General features: G+C 43.4%; 1 protein-coding gene across 4 annotated transcripts; it reads left to right on the forward strand.

Moving 5' to 3' along the window:
* Positions 1-979: 979 nt before the first annotated feature.
* LOC110523779 (rapamycin-insensitive companion of mTOR) lies at positions 980-25,610 on the forward strand. Of its 4 annotated transcripts, XM_036977475.1 has the most exons (38): positions 980-1,347; positions 1,484-1,531; positions 2,686-2,783; positions 2,885-2,949; positions 3,698-3,829; positions 3,927-3,990; positions 5,971-6,097; positions 6,181-6,350; positions 6,441-6,508; positions 7,817-7,884; positions 8,029-8,111; positions 8,377-8,464; positions 8,578-8,668; positions 8,770-8,836; positions 8,982-9,062; positions 9,237-9,337; positions 9,535-9,700; positions 9,792-9,893; positions 9,985-10,031; positions 10,825-10,960; positions 11,069-11,268; positions 11,523-11,649; positions 12,315-12,479; positions 12,629-12,705; positions 12,791-12,869; positions 12,988-13,185; positions 13,291-13,383; positions 13,522-13,628; positions 13,756-13,994; positions 14,246-15,335; positions 19,592-19,678; positions 20,513-20,690; positions 20,885-20,969; positions 21,099-21,293; positions 21,985-22,143; positions 22,271-22,394; positions 22,471-22,609; positions 22,675-25,610. In XM_036977475.1, the coding sequence occupies exons 1-38, from the start codon at positions 1,299-1,301 to the stop codon at positions 22,747-22,749; spliced, it is 5,268 nt and encodes a 1,755-aa protein (XP_036833370.1). In that variant the 5' UTR covers positions 980-1,298; the 3' UTR covers positions 22,750-25,610. The 4 variants fall into 4 exon arrangements, with proteins under 4 accessions (XP_036833370.1, XP_036833372.1, XP_036833371.1 ...); XM_036977477.1 differs by lacking the exon at positions 19,592-19,678 and having other exon boundaries at positions 985-1,347; XM_036977476.1 differs by lacking the exon at positions 980-1,347 and having other exon boundaries at positions 1,498-1,637.
* Positions 25,611-25,858: the final 248 nt, after the last annotated feature.

Raw genomic sequence — 25,858 nt, forward strand, 5'->3', positions numbered from 1 at the left:
ACTGAACGATTTAGCAGCTTGCTTAGTTCAAATTAACAGACTAATTTATTCAACATGAATAGTGAAGAGATTAAGAGGTAAAATGTGCTTGTGTTTTCCAATAGCCTGTTGGAATAGGCTACTGATGACGGGTTCATAATATCAAACACTGAATTAAATATGAATAATATGTATATGACCTGAATATGCTTGTCAGCAACAGCCAGTGTTTGTTTTTTTGAATTTGTTTTATCTGTAGCCTAATCTTACTGTTACCGTCGATCTAACGCGTGATTGATCGGCAATCTAACAACTGATCGACCGGCAACTGCGATAGAGTTTTGGTAATTTCTAATTCAATTAATTTATGATGACCATTAATGCATAATAACACAATGCTACTACTACAATAAACGTAATTATAGGAATAGGCTATTTATTAAATTGGTTTGCCAGCTCCGGGTAGGCTACACAAGTGGCACACATTTAGTTGTAATGACTCCAGTGATATCGTCATTTCAACATATTTATTATATCAAATTGTAGCCTACAATGGCATATACGTTAATAGGCTCCATGATGGCCAACAGAGGCAAATGTACCATTCTTCACATTTAGCCTAATGTCAGTTTCGTTGAGTAATTTCCCCCATAAAAAGACTAGGTGAGGGAGTTCCATAACTTCCATTTCAAATTTCCACTCGGGCATCCCCGAGACCCAAGGACGACCAAAGTCGTTTTCCAGTGCTTTGCCTCCATCATTTATTTATGTGCATCAGTTCTAGCGTATTAATATGTTTTATGCAAAAGTGTGTCTCCATAATGACAACCTAAATTGTGTGAAAACCGCGAACATGGCAATACTGCTCCCAAGTCCCAACTTTGGCAGACAAGTTTCATACTCTCGCGGAATCTTGACATCACTGACATTAAGCTGGATCCCTTCTAGTGTTAACCCCTCACACTGTGAAAGTAGGGACGTACTCGTAAAATTCTCCAAATGTATACTTGGTTCAGTTTTAGGTTGGAGACACATTTCCAGCTACCAAGAGATCTGAGCGAATTATGGGCCTGACAGAAACTAAAGCAAATATTGCCGAATGTCGGTTGTCATAAATGGCACTGTCCTCGAATCATGAAAATGTTGAATTTACAATGATTTGCAATAGATGGTGCAGAAATACCTTTTATTTCAGTATTCATTAAATACTACAGCCCCATATACTGTGGTTGGGCTAGATAAAGAGGCAATGAGTGTGGAATTTCTCGCGATAATCCTTGTTGATTCCGGTCCTGTCGGTGTTGAATGATTCCGTAAAGATGGCGGTCAGCATCCGAGGCCGTCCGAGTCGAAGCATTCGGATGCGAGGTGAGACAATATATATGTCAGTCTGGACCAGAGATTAGCAACCCTCCAGAACACAAAGCGGAACTTTCATTGTACCTGTTAGTTGCTGGCTCCTTGCTAACCGTTAATGCTTGGTGTGTATGGTTTGCTTTGACAGGTCGGAATGACAGTGGGGAGGAAAATGTACCACTCGATCTCTCCAGAGGTGGGTGAATCAGATTGGAGCTTGGAGTCACCATCCCAGCATTGAATCGAAGCTAGCTAATTTATTAGTAGGATGCCGCTAGCTTGCTACTAAATGGCCGAACATGGTAACTCCCTTTATTTACATTTAATTAGTTAGCTACAATGCTAACTGTGTTGACAACCTGGCTAAGTAGCATAGCTAGCAGCAATTCAAAACATGATCATCACGACATTGTTGTTTTGATGCATGTTATGGTTTGGATATTAGCTAGTGTCATTCAATGTTTCTAGCTCACTGCATATTGCTTGAATGCAATTCAATGCTAATTCAATGCCATTGATTTTCTACTAGAGAAATGTGTCCAAGTCCCTTCCTTGATTTATTTGCAGAATAGGCCCATGCCTTATTGAAGCTAAACTCCAACACACTCCTACTTTATCATCATAATCCAAATGTTAAGGGCCTGTATTGTATTGTTTGTTTTTCATCATGGGAGAGTTTGTAAACAAATTATTTAGTTATTGTTTGAAATGATGTAGCTACTGCATAAAAAGTGACGTAGGCAGACTTACCTCGAGTTTAGGATAGTAGCTCCCCTGTTAAACTGATGGATGTAACAGTAAGCCCCTAAAGGCATTTTCAAAAGTTAGTTGAATCATATTGCACCTTCAAAATGCCACAACCTTGATCAACAGTATGATGATATGGTAATACTGAGTGCTTTTTTTGGTCACTGAAGTGCAATGGGTTTTCACAGCAGAGCAGTTCCACCACAATTCAGCTAAATATACATGTTGGCATCTTAACTGTCCTCATTACAGGAACACTCTGTCCAAGTGATATCCCCAGATTTCCTCATGGACACTCTGAACCCGAAGTCACTTGACTGAAGCATAGAATAGCACATTCGGACTATTGCCGAATAGTAATGTTTTACTGATTTATCGCATAAGATTTTATATTGCTCACTCGGGTGAAGAAATCCCAAATGCCCTGATCCCAAATGTGTTTCTATTTCTAGTTTAGTGTTCCGGTCCCACTCATTAATGAGGCTTAGTCATGCTGGTCTCTCCTGAACACAGTGTGTTCTGTTACTGTAACGCATTGGAACAGAGTTGTAAACCAGTGAGAGAACCTTTCAGTTCATTGTACCTGTTGATGTTTCGTTTCAGATCCTTCAGACAACCTTCGGGAAATCCTTCAGAATGTTGCCAAGCAACAAGGAGTCTCCAACATGCGCAAACTCGGTCACCTGAACAACTTCATAAAGGTTTGTGGGGCAGCATCTCAGCAGACATTAAGTGTATGTAACGTTTGATTTGTTATGTTTGAATGTGTTCTTACGAGTATGTTTGTCTCCGTCTGTCACAGCTTCTCTGCAATGCAGGCCACTCAGAGGAGAAGCTTGGGTTTACACATGAAGAGATCGTCATCTGGTGATTTTTTCGAGAAATTAATCTTCAGTGGTGCTACGTATACAGTACCAGCTGTTTTTTCTTTATATTTTTTGTTTTGTTACTTTTACCCCTTTTTCTCCCCATTTCGTGATATCCAATTGGTAGTTACTGTCTTGTCTCATCACTGCAACTCCCGTACGGACTCGGGAGCGGCGAAGGTCGAGAGCCGTGCATCCTTCGAAACACAACCCAGCCAAGTCGCACTGCTTTTTGACACAATGCCCACTTAACCCGGAAGCCAGCCGCACCAATGTGTCGGAGGAAACACTGTGCACCTGGCGACTGTGTCAGCGTGCATTGCGCCTGCCCGCCTCAGGAGTCGCTAGTGCGCGATGGGACAAGAGCATCCCTGCCGGCCCAACCGTCCCTAACCAGGACGACACTGGGCCAGTTGTGCACCGCCCCATGGGTCTCCTGGTCGTGGACGGCTGCAACAGAGCCTGGACTCAAACCAGGATCTCTAGTGGCACAGTTAGCACTGTGATGCAGTGCCTTAGACCACTGTGCCACTCAGGAGGCCCCCTACCAGCTGATTTATTTTCTTTCTTTGACCTATATTTAACTAGGCAAGCCAGTTAAGACAAATTCTTATTTTCAATGACAGCCTATGTTGTTTTCAGTTCCACTATACAATGAATTTTCCATTATAATGAAGTCAAGTGCTGATTTGTTTGTTATTCCTTATTCTTCTCTCCCCCTCGCATTTCCCATCCTGACCCTTTTCTAGTCTCCGGTTAGCGCTGTTAAATGAGGCTAAGGAGGTGCGAGCTGCAGGGCTGAGGGCTCTACGCTACCTGATCAGAGACAGCTCTATTCTCCAGAAGGTCCTCCGTCTTCAGGTGGACTACCTGATCGCCAGGTGAGTGCTACATCTGAACAGTGTGTGTGTGACTTATCCCAATGTTGAGCCCACTTAACCTTTCAACCACTGAGTGACTGAGTATGTCCTTCTCCAGGTGCATAGACATCCAGCAAAGCAATGAGGTGGAAAGGACACAGGCTCTCAGGCTGGTGCGAAAGGTGAGACACCCCAACCTCTCCCAAACTAAATTAATTTCATGCATAGTGTACCATTCAGTAAGATTTCGAAGTACGACCAGTTATTTGAGTGATAATGCCAGAGAAGCTGGTGTTTGGAGGATATATTGGCACGGGTGTTGTTAGGCTCAAGATGAAATCAAAGATCGGCAAACCATGCTAATATATCCTCCAAACACCGGCTTCAAGAGCATTATCACTTATACAATGGGTTACCAATATATTCAAATAATGATTTACATATATTCATTATAAACGTTATTTTGCAGAATTTATTTGTACTGTTTCATCCTTCCACAAGATATAGTCTCGACGCAAATCTAGGATGTCTACCTGAGCCAGCTGGTCGTTCGTTCTATTGGTTCGGTTGCCAGAGACGCAAACCAGTCGTTAAGTCTTTCTGTTCTGTATCTATGGATGTTCTAAATGTTCTGTTGCCATACTGGCTGGCAATGTTCTTATTCCTTGCTTGCTAGCTAGCAAACTACGGCTATCTTACAGTCACGTCAAACAGTGCAGCCAGAATAACAACAAAGTATTTGCATTTGTTTTAAGCTGTTTTCGAGTGACATTTATTTGGATACATCCATAAGAATGAGCTAATGATGCGTGATTTCACCTGGCATAGAAGATGTGCTGTCTCGTCAGGACATTGTTCAGAGGAGCTTGCCAACAACACAGCTTTTATTTTGTAATTTTATTTATCCGTTATTTTACCAGGTAAATTGACTGAGAACACGTGCTCATTTGCAGCAACGACCTGGGGAATAGTTACAAGGGAGAGGAGGGGGATTAATGAGCCAATTGTAAACTGGGGATTATTAGGTGACCGTGATGGTTTGAGGGCCAGAAAGCTAACACAATCCACTTCAAACTGAAGCTGGAAAGACTGCAAACTAGCTGCACTTTGTTTTGTTTGACCTGTTTTCTATTGACATTTCTTTGTGTATATATATATATATATATATATACATAAAAATGATGCTGATTCATGATTTCGACTGGCTGAGAAAAGCTGCCTGCCTGTCTCGTCCTGACTCCCGACCCCTACACGTTCATTACTATGGGACAACTGGAGATCGAATTTCAATACTGAAACAATGTTGCAAATGTCAGAGAGGGCAAGGTTTATACAAATCTCCGCTGTTGAAAACTAAATGTTAGTCTAAAAAGAAATGTGAGGTAATGTCTAGATGCTTTTTACAGTGCAGATCAAGTTTATAAATTGTCTGGCTGGGCTGATGAGACAGTGGATTGCGCAGTCAGATGGAACAGAGTAAATGGGCATTTCAACGTGATAGCTTTAGCCGGTGGTAACTTGTGGAATAGACACCGGCTGGAATGCGGTTTTAACCAATCAGCGTCCAGGATTAGAGCCACAATCTTTATACCATGACATTGTTGAACTTGAATACTCATTTCTGATTGGCTTGAAGGGCATTCCAAAGCATGCATTATTTCCCTTTAACACACAGTATATTTGCACGGTACAATTAATTTTTACATGTTTGTTTGAGCTGCTTTTGAAAGTCGAATTGAAAACAGTATTGATATTGTTGAATTCGATTTTCATAATAGCGAGCTCGGACTAATCAAGCAAGTCTGTTTGTTTGGTTACCACGGCAACTACTGTAGCTATCTAGTAAACTTTCTAGCTACTTCAGTGGATGTTGAACACATTTCTCGAACGGTAAATAAACACATTTATAGTGGCATGTGTGAAATTATAGCCATGGTATGAAAGGGATAATCAACTCAGGGCTCTATACATTTTCTGGAAAAATAATTCCACTCCGCTACCACGTTGTGGAACACACCTTTCACGTCGTTCATTTTTTTTCCATAGAACGTATGGAAAAAAACCTCGTTGATGATCCCTTACTTATTTAGTCAACATCTTTCTATCACGCTGTTACTACTATGTGAGACTCTGAACTGTCCCCTCTCTGCTGACCCCTACAGATGATCACAGTGAATGCACTGCTCTTCCCCTCGTCTGTCACCAACTCCCTTATTGCCGTGGGCAAAGATGGGCTACAGGAGCGAGACCGCATGGTGCGCGTCTGTATCGCCATCATCTGTGAACTTGGTGAGTGAGGCACCACACGTGCCCACACACGTATCTATTTGTGATCTTTTGGTTAAACCCTGTGTGATTCCTTTGTTCTGCAGCTGTGAAGAACCCTGTGGTGGTGGCTCAGAGGAGTGGTCTCAGCACCATTCTGAAGAATGTGATCGACTGTCAGCTGAGCCGCATCAACGAGGCACTCATCACTACCATCCTACACCTCCTCAACCACCCACACACACGCCAGTATGTGCGCTCAGATGTGGAGCTCGAGGTACTGACAATACACGCTCGAGCAGCATTCATTAATAGGAATTTGATTCATTTGATTATTTTAGTTTTTCTCGTTCTGTTTTTCTTCCAGCAAATCCTGGCCCCGTACACAGACTTTCACTACAGACACAATGCAGACACATCAGAGGGGCAACTCAAGTAAGTGTGGATTTTACATACAGTACCAGTCAAAAGTTTGGACACACCTACTCATTCAAGGGTTTTTCTTTATTTTACTATTTTCTACATTGTATAATAGTAGTGAAGACATGAAAAATATGAAATAACACATAGGGAATGTAGTAACCAAAAAAGTGTTTAACAAATCAAAATAAATTTGATATTTGAGATTCTTCAAAGTAGCCACCCTTTGCCATGATGACAGCTTTGTACACTCTTGGCATTCTCTCAACCAGCTTCATGAGGAATGCTTTTCCAACAGTCTTGAAGGAGTTCCCACATATGCTGAGCACTTGTTGGCTGATTTTCCTTCACTCTGCAGTCCAACTCATCCCAAACCATCTCAATTGGGTTGAGGTCAGGTGATTGTGGAGGCCAGGTCATCTGATACAGCACTCTCCTTCTTGGTCAAATAGCCCTCACACAGCGTGGAGGTGTGTGTTGGGTCATTGTCCTATTGAAAAACAAATGATAGGCCCACTAAGCACAAGCCAGATGGGATGGCGTATAGCTACATAATGCTGTGGTATCCATGCTGCTTAAGTGTGCCTTGGATTCTAAATAAATCACAGACAGTGTCACCAGCAAAGCACCCTGACACCATCACACCTCTTCCTCCATGCTTCACGGTGGGACCACACATGCGGAGATCATCTGTTCACCTACTTTGCATCTCACAAAGACACGGCGGTTGGAACCAAAAATTGCAAATTTGGACTCATCAGACCAAAGGACAAATTTCCACTAATGTCTAATGTCCATTGCTGGTGTTTCTTGGCCCAAGCAAGTCTCTTATTATTGGTGTGCTTTACTAGTGGTTTCTTTGCAGCAATTCGACCATGTAGGCCTGATTCACACAGTTTCTTCTGAACAGTTGATGTTGAGATGTGTCTGTTACTTGAACTCTGTGAAGCATTTGTTTGGGCTGCAATTTCTGAGGCTGGTAACTAATGAACTTATCCTCTTTTTATTTATTTTATTGAATCTTTATTTAACTAAACAAGTCAGTTAAGAACAAATTATTATTTACAATGACGACCTACCAAAATGCAAAACGGCCTACCGAAATGCAAAACATAAACTGGTTCAGTTTGTCTCAATTGTTGAATCTTATGTTCATACAAATATTTACACATGTTAGGTTTGCTGAAAATAAACACAGTTGACAGTGAGAGGACGTTTATTTTTTTGCTGAGTTTGTGTCCAAACTTTTGACTGGTGTTGTTTTTTACTGTACTGTCAATAATTTTGGGGAATGTTAATCATGCATTTTGATGTCCACACCAGGGAAGACAGGGAAGCTCGATTCCTGGCCAGTAAGATGTCCATAGTTGCTTCCTTTCGCTCCTGGTCAGGTAAACATGAATCCTTCATATTCAGTCATCTATGAGTCTGAGTGTCTATATACCCTGATAGCTTTGATATATGTTATTAGTGATGTGGTATGAACGTGTTCTTACCTGACCTTATGCTCTCTTTCTGTCGCAATCTCACCCCAGGCATCATTAACCTGTGCAAGACAGGCAACTCTGGAATCCAATCTCTTATTGGCCTGCTCTGTATACCAAATGTGGAAGTAAGGGTAAGCATAGCATCAAATGGACATTATCAGCATGTGACAACTGAGGTCAAAAGGAATGCAGTGTCCTCAAGTTTACCTCGAGATTGCTCTATGGTTGGGCTCAAAAACACAGATAACAATGTCACTCAGTTTAATGTAGAGCACTCCCCTAAAAAATATTATTTTCCCACTCCTCATGAAAATGTTATACATTTTTAATTAGGGGATAATGGAGTCAGTATTAGACTGTGTGTAAGTAAACATGGCTCCTCTCAATCTCCCACAGAAAGGCTTGTTAGAGGTGATGTATGATATATTCTGGCTCCCCATGCCTGTTGCGACCGCAGACTTTATTGAAGCACTTATCAGTGTGGGTGGGTACAATGTCACTGTTCACGTAAATAACCTCTAACCGCCTTATCATGCATCTCATGTACCATATATTATTGAGTCACAAGGTGTCCTTGTCTCTATACTGCCCCTGTAGACCCCAGTAGGTTCCAAGACAGTTGGAGGTTATCAGACGGCTTTGTGGCTTCTGAAGCCAAATGTATCCTTCCACATCGAGCTCGGTCAAGGTAAAAAATATAAAAAATTCACTGAATTTCAACTCTCCTTTACACATGATTATGGGACACATTCTCTGCATAAACTCAGTGTTCTCTGTCGGCCCCCTCAGGCCTGACCTAATGGATAACTACCTGGCTTTGGTACTGTCTGCCTTCATCAAGAGTGGACTTCTTGAGGTGTGGTCATCAATGTCAGAGGATCAATAAGTTTGTGTATATTCAACCAAATAGTGCTGTTGGATATCTGTCACTGTTACTACCTAAAGATCCCACACGCAAGCCACTGTTGCCTGTCGTGTAAAGCCTGTGTACCGCTCAACAGGGTCTGATTGAGGTTATCACAAGCACCGATGACAACAACGCTGTGCGAGCCATCATTCTACTGGGAGAACTGCTTCACATGGTAACTCAAGTCATTGTCCTCTAAGATGTTAACATTATGTGGGGTCAAAGTTCTGGACCAGAGGATATGCTCTAGCAGTTTTTGACACATTCGTTTTCAATTATTATTTTTTTGGTGTCCGTTTGTAATTTGTTTTTCATGGTTCTTGTAACTGTTTTATTTTTGTTCCCCTAGGCCAACACCATCCTCCCACACTCCCACAGCCACCACCTGCACTGCCTGCCCACACTCATCAACAAGGCTGCCTCTTTCGACATCGCCCAGGAGAAGAGACTGTGAGTTCACTATAGACAGGGACCGTTGTGAGGAATTTACTCTGTAGCAGACAGGAGCAAAGACTGTATGACTATAGTTACATGAAACTTTCTACCCTAATCTTCATTAAACAATGCATATGCTACAGGAGAGTCCCATAAAATACTTTGGATTTTGTGTTATTGACAATGGCACGACATCTATTGTCTTTTTTCAGACGGGCGAGTGCAGCGGTCAACTACCTGAAGCGCTTCCACGAGAAGAAGAAGAAAGGACCCAAACCCAATAGCCTGTACCTGGACCACATCATCCGCAAATCAAAGGCTTCACACTACTGTAGAGACCAGCACTTTAGACCACAGAGAGATATCTTTGTCATTAAGGTACATATCAAACCATGTCCCTGTGTTGCAACAAAAGCATCTGGGATTTGCTGTGGTGGTATTTGAAATGCTGTCCTTGTTTGCATTGCAGGACACTGAGGATGCTCTCATGATGAACCTGAGAGACAGCCACATCCTGAACCACAAAGAGAACCTGGACTGGAACTGGGTTCTCATCGCAACAATACTGAAGGTGAGTGGAGCAGGACTGCAATAAATCCAAACTTATTACAGTCTCTTTTTCAGTACTGTCTCTCTTCAATGTTGCCTTTACCCATCTGCAGTGGCCCAACGTTAACCTGCGGAGCAATAAAGATGAACAAATACACAAGTAAGTAACATTACAACCATTTTTTTCACCAAACCAAAGGTAACATGAAGGGAATGTGCTTGTGGTGTTTGACTCTTTTGTTGCCTTTCCTCTCTGTCTGACGCTGGGCTTCTCTCTCTGTCTGTCTGACTGACTGACGCTGGGCTTCTCTCTCTGTCTGTCTGACACTGGACTTCTCTGTCTGTCTGATGCTGGGCTTCTCTCTCTCTCTCTGTCTGACTGACGCTGGACTTGTCTGTCTGTCTGTCTGTCTGTGTCTGTCTGTCTGTCTAACGCTGGGCTTCTCTGTCTGTCTGTCTAACGCTGGGCTTCTCTGTCTGTCTGTCTGTCTGTCTAACGCTGGGCTTCTCTGTCTGTCTGTCTGTCTGTCTGTCTGTCTAACGCTGGGCTTCTCTGTCTGTCTGTCTAACGCTGGGCTTCTCTGTCTGTCTGTCTGTCTGTCTAACGCTGGGCTTCTCTGTCTGTCTGTCTAACGCTGGGCTTCTCTGTCTGTCTGTCTGTCTGTCTAACGCTGGGCTTCTCTGTCTGTCTGTCTGTCTGTCTAACGCTGGGCTTCTCTGTCTGTCTGTCTGTCTAACGCTGGGCTTCTCTGTCTGTCTGTCTGTCTAACGCTGGCCTTCTCTCTCTGTCTGTCTGTCTGACGCTGGGCTTCTCTCTCTGTCTGTCTGTCTAACGCTGGGCTTCTCTCTCTGTCTGTCTGTTTGACGCTGGGCTTCTCTCTCTGTCTGACTGACTGACGCTGGGCTTCTCTTTCTCTGTCTGACTGACTGACGCTGGGCTTCTCTCTCTGCAGGTTTGTGCGCAGGCTGCTGTTCTTCTATAAGCCCAGCAGTAAGCTGTATGCCAGCCTGGAGCTGGACCACAGCAAAGCCAGGCAGCTCACTGTGGTGGGATGCCAGTTCATTGAGTTCCTCCTGGAGTCTGATGAGGTGAGAGGGTTTTTTGATCTCTTTTGATAATCAAATAATTACATGACCTTACTTTGACCTCTCTCACCATATCCAACATTACCTGAACATTATGTTTCTGTGTGTCAGGATGGGCAGGTGTACCTGGAGGACCTGGTGAAGGACATAGTCCAATGGCTCTCATCATCTTCGGGGCTGAAGCCCGACCGCAGTCTCCAGAGCAACGGGCTGCTCACCACCCTCAGCCAGCACTACTTCCTGTTCCTGGGCACTCTTTCCTCACACCCGCACGGCGTCAAGATGCTGGAGAAGTGCAGTGTCTTCCAGTGGTCAGTCTCTCAATGTCCATTAGTGTGTTATTTTTTTATTTTTCAAACCAGTTTCTTCCGGGTGTTTTTTTTCTATCTTGGGAGATCCCTAGTACCTTCAACAGGCCCATTTTTAGAGGTGCCTGTTGTCTTTGTAAGCTACTGCAGAGCATTTCCTTTGTCCTCTTTCACTCCCACTTCATCTTCACTCAAGTCACTGTGTTGTTGTGCGTATGGTACTTGAGCAGTGCAGTGACCCTGTGCTCTCCGACTAGCCTGTTGAACATCTGTACACTGAAGAGTCAGGACCACCTGCTGAAGCTCACTGTGTCCACACTGGACTACAGCCGTGACGGGCTGTCCAGGGTCATCCTGTCCAAGATCCTCACCGCTGCCACTGACGTAAGAACACCACCTCCTGCACTGAGAACGCACAGATGTAATTCACACAATAATTGATCAATCTTGGTTTCATAGAGAGGGAGGAGGAGCTTGCACAAGTTTTTGGAAAGAAACTACCTGTATTTCATTTGTTTATTGTGATGTGCAATTTGGTTTGTTGTGCTTTAAATGGAGCGTATGTGTTAGGGTTTCAGAATGACAATAACTCCATAACATCGCAAGACTTTCGGGAACACCCGTGAACCAGACCAAACGGACCAGGCCGGGGTTTGAGGTTTGAGAAGTCAATCAGAGTAGTGAACAATTCTTCCTTAGTTGTTCATTAAACCTCAATCTAAAAGGCAGAATGTAGATTTGAGCCAATGTCTGTAGTAGTTCACGAGTAACCTCGTTGAAAGTGGCAAACCGACACGTTAGAATCTTCGTCAAAAACTATTTAACATCAAAGGATTGATTTGACGGTCTGCACATGCACAGTTCGGAGTGAGATGACCGTTGCACCCGACGACGTGTTTCTACTCGTGAGCTTAGCTAGCCAACGTCGCCATGACATGTGCTACAAGTGTGATCGGGGGTGATTTCTATTGGCTAAAACTGCTTCTTCAATCTTCATACTGTCTTTGTCTCTAGCCTGTCCTCTTCTACCGTCTGTTTGTGTACCACAGAACTGCAGGCTGTATGCCACTAAACACCTGCGGGTGCTGCTGCGTGCCAACGTGGAGTTCTTCAGTAATTGGGGCATCGAGCTCCTGGTCACCCAGCTCCACGACCGCAACAAGACCATCTCCATGGAGGCACTGGACATACTGGATGAGGCCTGCGAGGACAAGGTGAGGAATGAGGGGCCTGAGTTTTTGTTGCGGTGTCTTGCTATGTCATCCCTGGTCACTGCTGTACCTTACGGTCTGTAATTTAGTTTAATCCAGTCATTTTTGACTCCGGTAGTGTATTAGCTGAGATGTATCTTCTTTTCCTCCAGGCAAACCTCCATGCTCTGATCCAGATGAAGCCAGCTCTCACACACCTGGGGGACAAGGGTGTCCTGCTGCTGCTACGGTAAGCTGCTGGGAGAAAGCTCCGCTCTTATTTGTAGTCTGTATTAGGTCCTTTTGTCTCTAACCTCTGTCATTTTTCTCTCCAGGTTCTTGTCCATTCCAAAGGGCTTCTCCTACCTCAATGAGAGGGGCTACGTCACCAAGCAGCTAGAGAAATGGCAGAAGGTACATTCATACTCAAGCAAACAATGTAATAAATTATGAGTTGCATCTTTTTTATGGCTGTCGCATGAGCGCATAAAAAAACTGGTCGAGTTTTTATGTCATCGTATATGTTTTGTAGGAGTATAACCTGAAATATGTGGACATGATAGAGGAGCAGCTGAACGAGGCTCTCACCACGTACCGTAAACCTGTCGACGGAGACAACTATGTACGTCGAAGCAACCAAAGGTTACAGAGGCCAAATGTTTATCTTCCTGTGCATCTGTATAGCCAGCTTGTCCATGACAAGACAGGCTGCCATCTACTGGAAGTCCAGGTAACTGCAGCTAGTTGAACCACCCACTATTACACTGGTCAAGTAGCAATTAGTCCTACAGGCATAATGCATTTATACCATTTTCGTTTCTTACTTTCTCTTTAGAATGTGGTTCCTGACCTAAGCTACACTGTTCGCTCCCCAATGCTGGACAAGTGGGAGGGCATTAAACAGCTTAAGGCAGCACTTTGGGCCTTGGTCAGTATAATTAAGAATGACTAACTACCACATCTATTCTAATTCGAGGAGTTTCCCAATTATGTGCCAATTATTGACATGATTCACCCATGAAATCGTTTTCCTAATAACATGAGAATTAATGTTGTTTGTTTCCAGGGTAACATAGGGTCGTCAAACTGGGGGTTGAACCTCCTGCAAGAGGAAGGGGTGATCCCTGACATAGTGGTTCTGGCTCTGCACTGTGAGGTTCTCTCCGTCAGAGGGTAAGACGTATTCATGTTTGAAACTCTCATATTGAAGGTGCTTCTAGTGAAGCAATATGCTTGTGCTGTCCCGTAAGATTACTCTATCTCTGTCCAGGACCTTTCTGTAATGTCTGACTCTGTGTAGGACGTGTCTGTACGTGTTGGGGCTGATCTCGAAGACGCGTCAGGGCTGTGACATGCTGAAGCAGCACGGCTGGGACGCTGTGAGACATAGCCGCCGGACGTTGTGGCCCGTTGTCCCTGATGACATGGAGCCCCACCCCAACCCCCCCAGCCTGCTGTCCTCTGTCCCCTCCAGCCTCAGCCTCGCCTCTGACTCCACCAGCTCCATGCACAACAGTGAGAGTGACTCCACACAACCCAGTAAGTCTCTAGTCGTCATTGTGCAACTAGTTCTAATTGATTTTAACTGGTACAGTATCTCCAAATGTTTACCCCAAACTACCAAGTACATTTTATTATTTTAATAAATACTTTCTTAACACTTTTTTTCTTAACTGCATTGTTGGTTAACGGCTTGGAAGCGTTTCACAGTAAGGCCTACCCCTGTTATATTCGGTGCATGTGACAAAAACTATTTGATTTGATTATTAACCGTGAAAGGTCACTTCCAGGTATGTACATCATGGACGATGAGAGGCTGGAGAACTGTGACCTGTCGGACGATCCTCCTATGTACATGAGACCCAAGTACAAAGACCGCAGCCCCTTCAACCTCCTGGCCTCCAGCCGCTTCCGCAACCGCCTCCTCCACTCCCTGTCGCTATCTGGGAAGAAGCTCCGCAGCAACAGCGACCCCAAGGGCATTCCCAGGGGCCGCAGAGGAGGGGTAGAGGGGGAACAGAGGCGCAAACGCACCGTCACCGAGCCCAGCTACATCTTTGGATCTTCAGACGTCTTCCCAATCTATAATGATGGCCACCTGCCCAAAAGCCCCTCTGTCAACCTAGAAACTTCCTTTGTGGGCACCAAGGCATCTGAGAACCGGGGCAGCACCCCCAGCTTTGGGGAGGGGGAGGGGAGGTTGCCAGGCCGGTCAGTGGGGGTAGGAGGGTCAGGGGTGGGTGAGAACCAGAGAGAACAGGCTAGCCGGGAGCGCCTGGCCGGGTATGGCCCGTCCGGAGGAGGCGGGGGGACTCAGTTTAAATCGCGCAGTCAGAGCTTCAACACGGACACGACCACCAGCGGCATCAGCTCAATGAGCTCCAGCCCCTCCAGGGAGACCCTGCCCTCCACCATCGACACGGACGGTGTCAGCATCAACAGTGTGATCAGCGCCCAAACCATCCAGACCCTGACCTCCCTCACCCCCCAGCCCCACACCGCCCACCTCTCCTCCCTGTCCAAATCCAGCTCTGCCTCCCTGGTGCCCCCCGGCTCCTCCCACACCCTTCCTCGCCGCGCCCAGTCCCTCAAGTCGCCCTCGTTGACCACCCTGAGCGGCCTAACGGACTGCAGCCTCATGTACTCCAACTCCCGGGACGCGCTGGGCTACGCCACGCTGAAGTACGCAAGTTGTCGTGACACGTACGCCAGTCAGCGTGATGCGCTGGGCTACGCTACGCTGAAGAGGCTTCAGCAGCAGAGGATCCACTCATCCCTGTCCCACAGCGAGGCTCTGGCTTCCCCAGCCAAAGACATGCTCTTCACCGATACCATCAACATGAAGACTGGCAGCCTGGACTCCAGACTCACCCCAACGAGGTAACAGACACGCACATACACATAAATCAGGGATGCAAACTAGTCACCTTTTGGCGAAATTTGCCGTCTTGAATCCAAAATAAGTGACCTAAGTGATTCATGTAGATCCGATGAGAAAAGTTTGGACGGGGGGAGGTTTGGATCACTACTGGCTGTAAGAGAACGAGTGATGTGCGCTTGGAGCAATACTGGCTGCTGTATCCAAGGCTCAACCAGTCGTTTACATAACAACAGGCAGTGCAGTATGCGACTGAAGAAAGAAGTTAGTTACCTAACCAATTCGCTATAATATTAACTGGTATACGACTCCTTGCCGTTCCTTAAGTTATAACGCGTTAGTTGCTTACTGGACCCTGACAATCTGTGTGAAATGCTAACGAACTAACCACCATCTGTTAAAACTAGCGGCACCCCTCGACAACATTCCACTGAAAAGGCAGCGTGCGAAATTGAATTTTTATTATTTTTCATACATTAACAAGTGCAATACACCAAATGAAAGAAACTTCTTGTTAATCTACCCATCGTGTACGATTTTAAAAAGGCTTTACAGCGAAAGCACAACATATTAGGTCAGAGCCAAGTCACAAAAACACACAGCCATTTTTCCAGCCAGAGAGGAGTCACAAAAAGCAGAAATATAGATAAAATGAATCACTAACCTTTGATGATCTTCGACAGATGACACTCATAGGACAGATTTTTTTTTTTTAATTTACGGAAAAAGCGAACCATGCAATAATCTGAGTATGGCTCTCAAACAACAAATCAAGCCAAACAGATATCCGCCATGTTGGAGTCAACAGAAGTCAGAAATAGCATTATAAATATTCACTTACCTTTGATGATCTTCATCAGAATGCACTCCCAGGAATCCCAGTTCCACAATAAATGTTTGATTTGTTCGATAAAGTTCATCTTTATGTCCAAATACCTCCTTTTTGTTAGCGCATTCAGCCCAGTAATTCATGATGCACGATCACTATGAGCAGATGAAAAGTCAAAAAGTTCCGTTACAGTCCATAGAAACATGTCAAACGAATTATAGAATCAATCTTTAGGATGTTTTTAACATCAATCTTCAATAATGTTCCAACCTGAGAATTCCTTTGTCTTCAGAAATGCAATGGAACTCAAGCTAACTCTCACGTGAACGCGCGTCACGAGCTCATGGCACTCTGCCAAACCACTGACTCAAAGAGCCCTCATTCCCCCCTCCTTCACAGTAGAAGCATCAAACAAGGTTCTAAAGACTGTTGACATCTAGTGGAAGCCTTAGGAAGTGCAATTTGACCCCATAGACACTGTGTATTCGATAGGCCAAGAGTTGAAAAACTACAAACCTCAGATTTCCCACTTCCTGGTTGGATTTTCTCTCAGGTTTTTGCCTGACGTATAAGTTCTGTTATACTCACAGACATCATTTAAACAGTTTTAGAAACTTCAGTGTTTTCTATCCAAGTCTACTAATACTATGCATATATTAGCAACTGGGACGGAGTAGCAGGCAGTTTACTCTGGGCACACTTTTCATCCAAATGTGAAAATGCTGCCCTCTATCCCAAACAGGTTTTAACAAATGTTTCCCCTCTACGGTATGTGGTTAATTTTCCAAATGAGAGAATTAGGTTAAAACAAGCAACTCCTCATTTAACAAGTGGATTCAGGAATTAAGTGTAGCTGGAGCTGGACCTGGCTTAAGCTGGATGCCACTATAGAGGTGAAAGGAACACCACACACTTTCCCTCTTTTACACTTTTGCTGGCACGTTGTAGAACAGATGTTCACAGACAGAAAGTGTACAATGTAGTAATGTGCACTGTAGCCCAAATATATTGTTTTTGTTGTGTTGAACTTGACAGTTACACGTGTGTGTGTGTGAGTGAGGGAAAAATATACTTTTTTTTACTCAGTGAACATTATTTTTGCACACATGTAGCCTTGTGCCCTTGATTGATGTCTATAGTGGCCACGATAACAGAGCAAAAATAGAATGCCTGTTTGTTTCATTCTATTTCTACTTTAAGATGTATTTTTTCCAATATAAGTGCAGTATTTACAGTTTAAGTCAGAAGTTTACATGCACCTTAGTCAAATACATTTAAACTCAGTTTTTCACAATTTCTGACATTTAATCCTAGTAAAAATTCCTAGTCTTAGGTCAGTTAGGATCACCACTTTATTTTAAGAATGTGAAATGTCAGAATAATAGTAAAGTGATTTATTTAAGCGTGTAGGCCTCCTTGCTCGCACACGCTTTTTCAGTTCTGCCCACAAATTGTCTATAGGATTGAGGTCAGGGCTTTGTGATGGCCATTCCAATACCTTGACCTTTTTGTCCTTAAGCCATTTTGCCACAACTTTGGAAGTATGCTTGGGGTCATTGTCCATTTGGACCCATTTGCGACCAAGCTTTAACTTCCTGACTGATGTCTTGAGATGTTGTTTCCATATATCCACATAATTTTCCTTCCTCAAGCCATCTATTTTGTGAAGTGCACCAGTCCCTCCTGCAGGAAAGCACCCCCACAACATGATGGTGCCACCCCCGTGCTTCACGGTTGGGATGGTGTTCTTTGGCTTGCAAGCCTCCCCTTTTTTTCTCCAAACATAAAGATGGTCATTATTGCCAAACAGTTCTATTTTTGTTTCATCAGACCAGAGGACATTTCTCCAAAAAGTACGATCTTTGTTCCCATGTGCAGTTGCAAACTGTAGTCTGGCTTTTTTATGGTGGTTTTGGAGCAGTGGCTTCTTCCTTGCTGAGTGGCCTTTCAGTTTATGTCGATGTAGGACTCGTTTTTCTGTGGATATTGATACTTTAGTACCGGTTTCCTCCAACATCTTCACAAGGTCCTTTGCTGTTGTTCTGGGATTGATTTGCACTTTTCGCTCATCTCTAGGAGACAGAACGCGTTTCCTTCCTGAGCGGTATGACGGCTGCGTGGGTCCATGGTGTTTATACTTGCGTACTATTGTTTATACAGATGAACCTGGTACCTTCAGGCATTTGGAAATTGCTTCCAAGAGTGAACCAGACTTGTTGGAGGTCTACAATCTTTTTTTTCCGAGGCCTTGGCTGATTTCTTTTGATTTTCCCATGATGTCAAGCAAAGAGGCACTGAGTTTGAAGGTATGCCTTGAAATATATCCACAGTTACACCCCCAATTGACTCAAATGATGTCAATTAGCCTATCAGAAGCTTCTAAAGCCATTACAAAAACAGTTTAAAGGCACAGTCAACTTAGTGTATGTAAACTTCTGACCCACTGGAACTGTGATACAGTGAAATATTCTGTCTTTAAACAATTGTTGGAAAAATGGCTTGTGTCATGCACAAAGTATATGTCCTAAATGTCTTGCCAAAACTATAGTTTGTTAACAAGAAATTTGTGGTGGTTGAAAAACGTGTTGTAATGACTCCAACCTAAGTGTATGCCGACTTCAACTGCGTTCACAAGCGTTCTATTATAAAGGCTGTCATGGCTAACTGCAATATTAGTGTATTGTTTTTTTTCTCAAGACTTGAGTGTCATTTGCAGTAAAGTCTAGGCAACAAATAACATTGGATTGCTTTCTTTACATTTTTTGCCTTTGAGTTAGGTTCATATTAACCACTTTTATTTTACACACAGAGACTGATCATGTAGATCATATTCTTTGTTGTTTAATTAGTTAACCTGCATTTCCCCCTAGCAGGGATTCTTTTGCATGTTTCAGTGTATTTTTTAATTTTTTAAGTGTCTCCTTTTTGGGCCCTCAGCAGTTTGCATCCCTGATACATACACCTACACACATTCAAACATATGCTTCCAGTCACTCAGTCCCCCTCGACTTGTGCACACACACACCCCTAGGAACTATTTTCCTAGAATCTCCCACGACTAATACTATTTCTCGGAAATAGTCCCGTCTCCCTCATGACAAGATCAACAGTTTGACCTCTGCTCTGGCTTGAATAATGTTCCAATTACTTCTGGAATTTGCTGAAATGTACCAGGAACTTTGTTGAAACCAAAACAATGAGTAATTCCACTTGTAACTATTACAACATTTTTTTGTCGTCCACTTCCTCAGTAGACTTATCATCCCATCACCGGGATCATGTTCTTAAACAACAGTATCTGAATCATGTTAAACAACTGTATCTGATGACAGATCTTAGGTAAAGTCGTGTCTCTTCAGCCCTCAGCTGCCCTCCCTCAATGGGAGTAACATGCTGTGTGTGTGCTGTTTCTGATGATCCCTTTTTCAGTAGGTGCTCAGTAAAAAGGTTTGGCTGTTTGGGTCACGGTGGGTCAGCTGGGTCCAGTCGCAGGCCTGTCAGAGCCCTCCTTCCACGGTGCGTGGACAGACATCTTAACAGGCGCTAGCTCACCCCTCCCTCCCTCTCCCCCTCCTCTATTGGATGTTCCTTATTTGACACCATAGAGGAGGCGCTAAGCTGCAACACCCTCGTCCCCCACGTCCACCCTTGGCATCAACGTTATTGTGCCCCTTCTATGGTAGCAAAATTCCAGTAACTTCTCCAAAATACACAGCTTTTCCAGAAATCCTGTTAATTTTGAGTTTGATTTTATTTTATTTTTACAGGGACAGTGCACATTAATCAACGTTTCAGTAAAAGTGCCGGTTTTAACCAGCCGGCTAATTTTCAACCGCAGTCCCTGGGCAGGTTATTAAAACAATTACAATATAGACAATAGCAACATAGGACAAGCAAGACATAGCATACAGACAGAGCAACATAGGACAAGCAAGACATAGCATACAGACAGAGCAACATAGAACAAAAAGCAGCAAGACAAAATTCATTAAAGCAACAAAGTGTTTCCACAAAGCGGCAACATTTTGGGGAAGTTACAGAAATGTTGTAACCCTAGGCCCTTCTGAGCCCTGCTGTGGTCATTTGAGTCGACGTGACTTCCTACATCCTAAATGTTCATCTATATTATGGTGTGGGAAGTCTAGCCCTCCTTTTTTTCTGAACCATGTCCCTGACTGAGGCAACCAATTGCTGATTGCATGTAGAAAGTCGAGTCAAACCTACCTCATGTTTGCATTGTTCTATAAGTACAGTCTTGTCTCTTTTACTCAGTATTGATCTATCTTTCTCCCCACCCCATCACACTACCTGCCCTGCCTCCTAACTCACTGTATCTCTCTCCATCTCTAGGTTCCTGAAGGCTCTGAGTTTTGCATCTCTGGATAAGGAGGATCTGCTGAGCCCCATCAGCCAGACCACTCTGCAGCGGTCCTCCTCAGTGAGATCCATGGTGTCCAGTGCCACCTATGGCAGCTCTGATGACTTCATCGGCCTGGCGCTGCCCGTGGACATCAACAACATGTTCCAGGTAGTGACCATCGTTTGACCCCTCTCTCTGAACCCAGACGCACTGAGCCCTCTGGCCCACTCCACTCCCCATCTCATCCCACTCTGCCCCCTGATCTATCAATTTAACTTGTGCTCTAAATATTTTACCAAAGAAATTGAGGTTGTTTATATATTTAAGGATAAAGCTAACTGTAGCATCGTGTGTTTTTTTAGATAAAAGAAACAGCATATTTCCTGAAGAGAACCAGCCCGCCCTCTGAGGACAGATCTGCCAAATTCTTCTCTGGAGACTCCGATGGTAACAAATACCCCAGGGTCTTGGCTCTGCTTGAGATAAGAGGCCCGCTCAGGACCAACACGCTTGAATAAAAAGAGGTAAATGTATGATCGTGTGTGTGTGTGTGTGTGTGTGCGCTCCTACCCCCAGGTCCCAGCCCTCACTCCCGGCATGCTGTGCTCCGCTCCCAGCTGAGCATCACAGAGCTGATGGGGGTGAGCCGTGCAGAGCAGCAGCAGCTACTGGGCTCAGAGGAGACTGGTCTACAGGAACACAACGATGACAACTGCCTCTACTGCACTGGATTGACTGTGCTTGGCTTCAGCGCATCCAACAGCCACCCAGGTCAGCTGCAGATACATTATATTTATACTGAACAAAAATGTCAACACAACATGTAAAGTGTTGGTCCCATGTTTCATGAGCTGAAATAAGTTTCCCAGAAATGTTCCATACGCACTGCACTACAAGCTTATTTCTCTCAAATCTTGTGCACAAATTTGTTTACATACCTGTTAGTGAGCATTTCTCCTTTACCAAGATAATCGATCCGCCTGACAGGTGTGGCATATCAAGAAGCTGATTAAACAGCATGAACATTACACAGGTGCCCTTTATGCTGGCGACATTAAAAGGCTACTCTAAAATGTGCAGTTTTGTCACACCACACAATGCCGCAGATGCACTTGGCATGCACAATGAACACAATTGCATTTTATCGATGACGATTTGAATGTAGAGAAAGTCTGTGATGAGTTCCTGAGGCCCATTGTTTTTTTTGGGGGGGGGGGGGACCAACAGATGCATATCTGTATTCCCAGTCTTGTGAAAACCATAGATTAGGGCTTATTGAAATAAATTTAATTTGACTTATTTCCTCATGAACTGTAACTCTGAAAAATAATTGAAGTTGTTGTATGTTGCGTTTTATATTTTTGTTCAGTGTGTATATAGAACATTGTGCTGTTTTATCAATTATTTTTACTTTAGTCTGCGACCAATAAACAACTTCATTGAATTCTCCTTTCTCCCTCAGACTTGACGGAGGACCACCCTTTCTCAGAGTGGTGCAGTCCGCCTGTGCAGAATCACCTGGAGGTCATGGTCCAAACCAAAGTGTCAGGGGTGTCTGGGTGCAGTGATGTTATGTCCCAGGGCTCCCCAGGAAGCACCCGCAGCACTGAACTGGTTTTGGGTAAGTGTTTAAAAATATATATTTTCTCTCATACAATGCTTTTCTCACAAGCGAAAGGTTATTTTGTTTGTTGAAGAGGAATGGACTAAACCTCCTGGCTATCTGTGGTCTCTCTCTCCCCCCTCAGGAGTGAAGTCCATCCCAGAGGATGCGCCGGCCGGCAGGGTTCTCCTCAGGAAGGAGGTCCTGCGTCTGGTGGTCAACCTCAGCTCCTCTGTCGGGACCAAAGGCCACGAGACTAACCTGCTAACGTAAGACACACACACATTCCTTTCACAACACACACTCAAACCGAGGTTGATATCCCTGTGTCTTTTGTCTTGACAGGATCAAGGAGAAGTTCCCCTATGCATTCGATGACATTTGTCTCTACTCTGAGGTGTCCTACCTGCTGGCCCACTGCATGTTTCGTCTGTCGGCACGCCGCTTCATCCAGGAGCTCTTCCAGGACGTGCCATTTATCCCGGTAAACGCACACATTCATAACAATACATGTTGACTGGCTTCTATTGACCTCTGTCTCTTCCTCAGATGTACAAAGAGGCAGAGAGCATCCTCTCCATGCCGCCAAAGAACGGATCGACTGACCCTCCTGCTGAGCCTTGAGTCATCCTCTGTCTTCCCTTCCCTCTTGCAGCCAGTCAAACCCTGAGTCACACCCCCCCAGTCAAAACCTGAGTCACCACTACTGATCTACTAGTCACATACCCCCCCCCGAACTTTTTATCCCTTAACTTTCAGTCAAACCCCACCCCCGACTTGAGTCAACACTAACCACTGAACCACCCCCACATCCTCCCTTAATTCTCCATACCAGAGTGTGTCCTCCTAGGATTTGGACACAAATGGAGAGAAGAGAAACTAGAGGGAAGAAATATGTTCTTCCTATTGACTTTAAGATCTGATGGATGGATAACACAGGATGAACAAACACATGTTTTATCTGACCAAATGAGCAAGCTGTGAGCATTTTAAAAAAAAATTAAAATAAAAAGTGTAAAAAAAATGAAAGCTCGTATTTGGAAATTCATCACCAACTGAACTTGGACCACAATCAAATCCAAAATGGCATAATACAAAAATGTAGAATGGTCCATCATTTCTGAGGGCTTCCTCAGTTTTTCTAAGTATATGTCTGCAGCCCAACCACTTATATGAAATAACTTAACATGTTGTTTTTAGCTCAGCTTCTCCCAAAGTGGATCCACTGACTTTGACTAAAACACTGAAGAGGACGGGTTCCTCTGCATAACACTAAAACCTCTCCTCATCTGGAGAGATCTGGAGACCATGACATTGTGAATATCCACATGTATATTTATTGTACCAGAACAAAGAACAGTGAAGGAGAATAGTGCTGAAAAGGCTTTTGGTATTGCTCTATTGAATGACTGCAGATACAGGTAGGCTAGATGATCAGTCACTGATGCAGTTTGGTTGTTGTATGTTTTGTTGACATGTGCTGAAGAGGAAACATTCCTCCTTGCCCCTTGCTGGATGTTGTTGTTGTTTGTCTATGTTTTTAAGCATTCATGCCAAGAACTGAACAACTACATGTAGGAGTGAAATCTACCAAATTATTGCCATTGAACATCGGCCTGTGTGTTTCAGCACTGAGGAGTTATTTACGCTCAGTTATTGAACTGATGTTTGAAACCAAGGCTGCATGCATTATTGTTTATTACCTAGCTATTTAAGCCCTAAAGTAAAAGCACAGGGTTAGGACATTAGATTTGGTTCTCGTCAAGGCGAAAGAAGACACATGTATGTGACTATACGGTAGTGTTTATGTAGTCATGTTATCACATGCTAGACTGCTCCTTTTTCTGCCGTGAAATTCCCTAGAACATGGTCCAGGACAACAGTCACTACTTGATGGCCAAGGAGAAATTCTGCTTCAGTATTGGGCAGAAGTAATTTGCCATTCCAGTCAGTTGCCATTCCTTGGGAGATGCTGTCTGCTTGTCCTCATTCCGGTAAAACTGGAGAATAATGAAACTGGAGCAAACATCTTAAAGTGGAGAGCAGGGCCTGCCTGAACATGTGCAATAACAACACTCGTTTCATCTGAAAACCTTTCCAATGACAGCCACTTCCACTATCCAGAAATCTATCTACATGTTTGTGAAAGTATGATGGTTTAAAACATTTCAATATGGGATTGTACTGGTGTTTTTTGCTATGCAAGATGAGTAATGGGGTGTAATGTACTTTTTCAGCTTTTTTTTTAAACATTTTGTTTAGGCAGCTGAAATGACATTGCCTTATTTTTCGGAATGCTCTGACATATGAGACAGTACTTTTTTACTTGTAATATAAATTAAAAGTAAATCATTCTGGCCCCAATTATAGCTGAATTAATTGATGAATAGGTTGTGAAAATGATAAGCAACCAATGTTAAGGCCACAATGTACCTATGCCTGTTGTAGAGAGAAGAGCCTGTCAAAAGCACCTGCTTGGATTTAGAGTGCTGAGGTTGAGCTTGGGTGGTTTGGGAGTTAGATGTTGTTTAGTAACTGTTTTAAAGAAATGGTGGTTACCATTGTGTTCATTTCCAACCTGCCTTGAACATTCACTTTGACTGACAATGCTACTTCTATTGCTGCACTGTTTGTGCTGATTCATTCAAAAACAACATGCACTTATGACTGACTCAATGGAAATGTTTAGTCCTACTGTTTATGATGGCCTTGGTTAGTTAAGTGATGAAGTGGTTAGAGAAATGGACTGGTGAAAAGAGGATTTGGGTGCAGTTCAATTGCACTGAGCAATCAACATTCCTCTGTATAAATGCATTGTGTTGAAAACATAAGTCCTCTGCAAGTGGAGAATTCTAAAGTTGCAGTACAATGTACATGTTTGATCACTACTCTAAATTAAAAAGAAATGGGGACATTTTCATTTAGCAGATTCCTCTATTCCTTTGTAGATCTTCCTTTTGTATTCAACTAACTGCAAAATTCTAAATAGATAAAATGTTACATTTCATAGCAGGTTTTAACATTATACTGATGTTTCAGATAGCTGTTGAATAAGGTCAGTTATTTGGGAACATAGTTGTACAAGTTCTGTTATGGACCAAAAAGCCAAACTGACTTAACTAGTTGGAATTGTTCTCTAGCAATTGGAACGAGAAGTAACAACCTCAAATATTTAACTGCCGTGTGCACTGAGACATTTGAAAAAATGTGCCCCTTATTCTTAATGTGTTGTAAGTTGACTTATTCTGAGCTTCTCTAAAGCACTGTATGGAGATCTGAAAACAAATCGTTTTATATACCTGTACCGTTTAGGAACAAAGAGACAAAGATAAATGTTTTCTCTTGAGGAAAGATATAACACTTAAGAAGCTGTATGACTTTTTTTGACCAATTTGTGGTTTCTATGTTTTTGGCATTATATGGGCCATTAGAATAAATCTTAATAAAGGGATGCATATTGATAATAAAAACAGACATCAACTGCTCACTTATGTCACTATTTTTTGTGTATATGTGTCTTTATGATGAATTGTCCAAAAACAGTATTCAATCCAAAACCATAAACTAGTTTTCCATCCAATTGGTGAGATTTTCATGCAAATATTCAAAGATTGCATCATTAACAAGAAGCAATAAAACTGCCCTTTAGACTAGTTGAGTATCTGGAGCATCAGCATTTGTGGGTTCGATTACAGGCTCAAAATGGACAGAAACAAAGCCTTTCTTCTGAAAC

This window comes from Oncorhynchus mykiss, chromosome 5 (genome assembly GCF_013265735.2).
Source record: "Oncorhynchus mykiss isolate Arlee chromosome 5, USDA_OmykA_1.1, whole genome shotgun sequence".
Taxonomy (NCBI): Eukaryota; Metazoa; Chordata; class Actinopteri; order Salmoniformes; family Salmonidae; genus Oncorhynchus; species Oncorhynchus mykiss.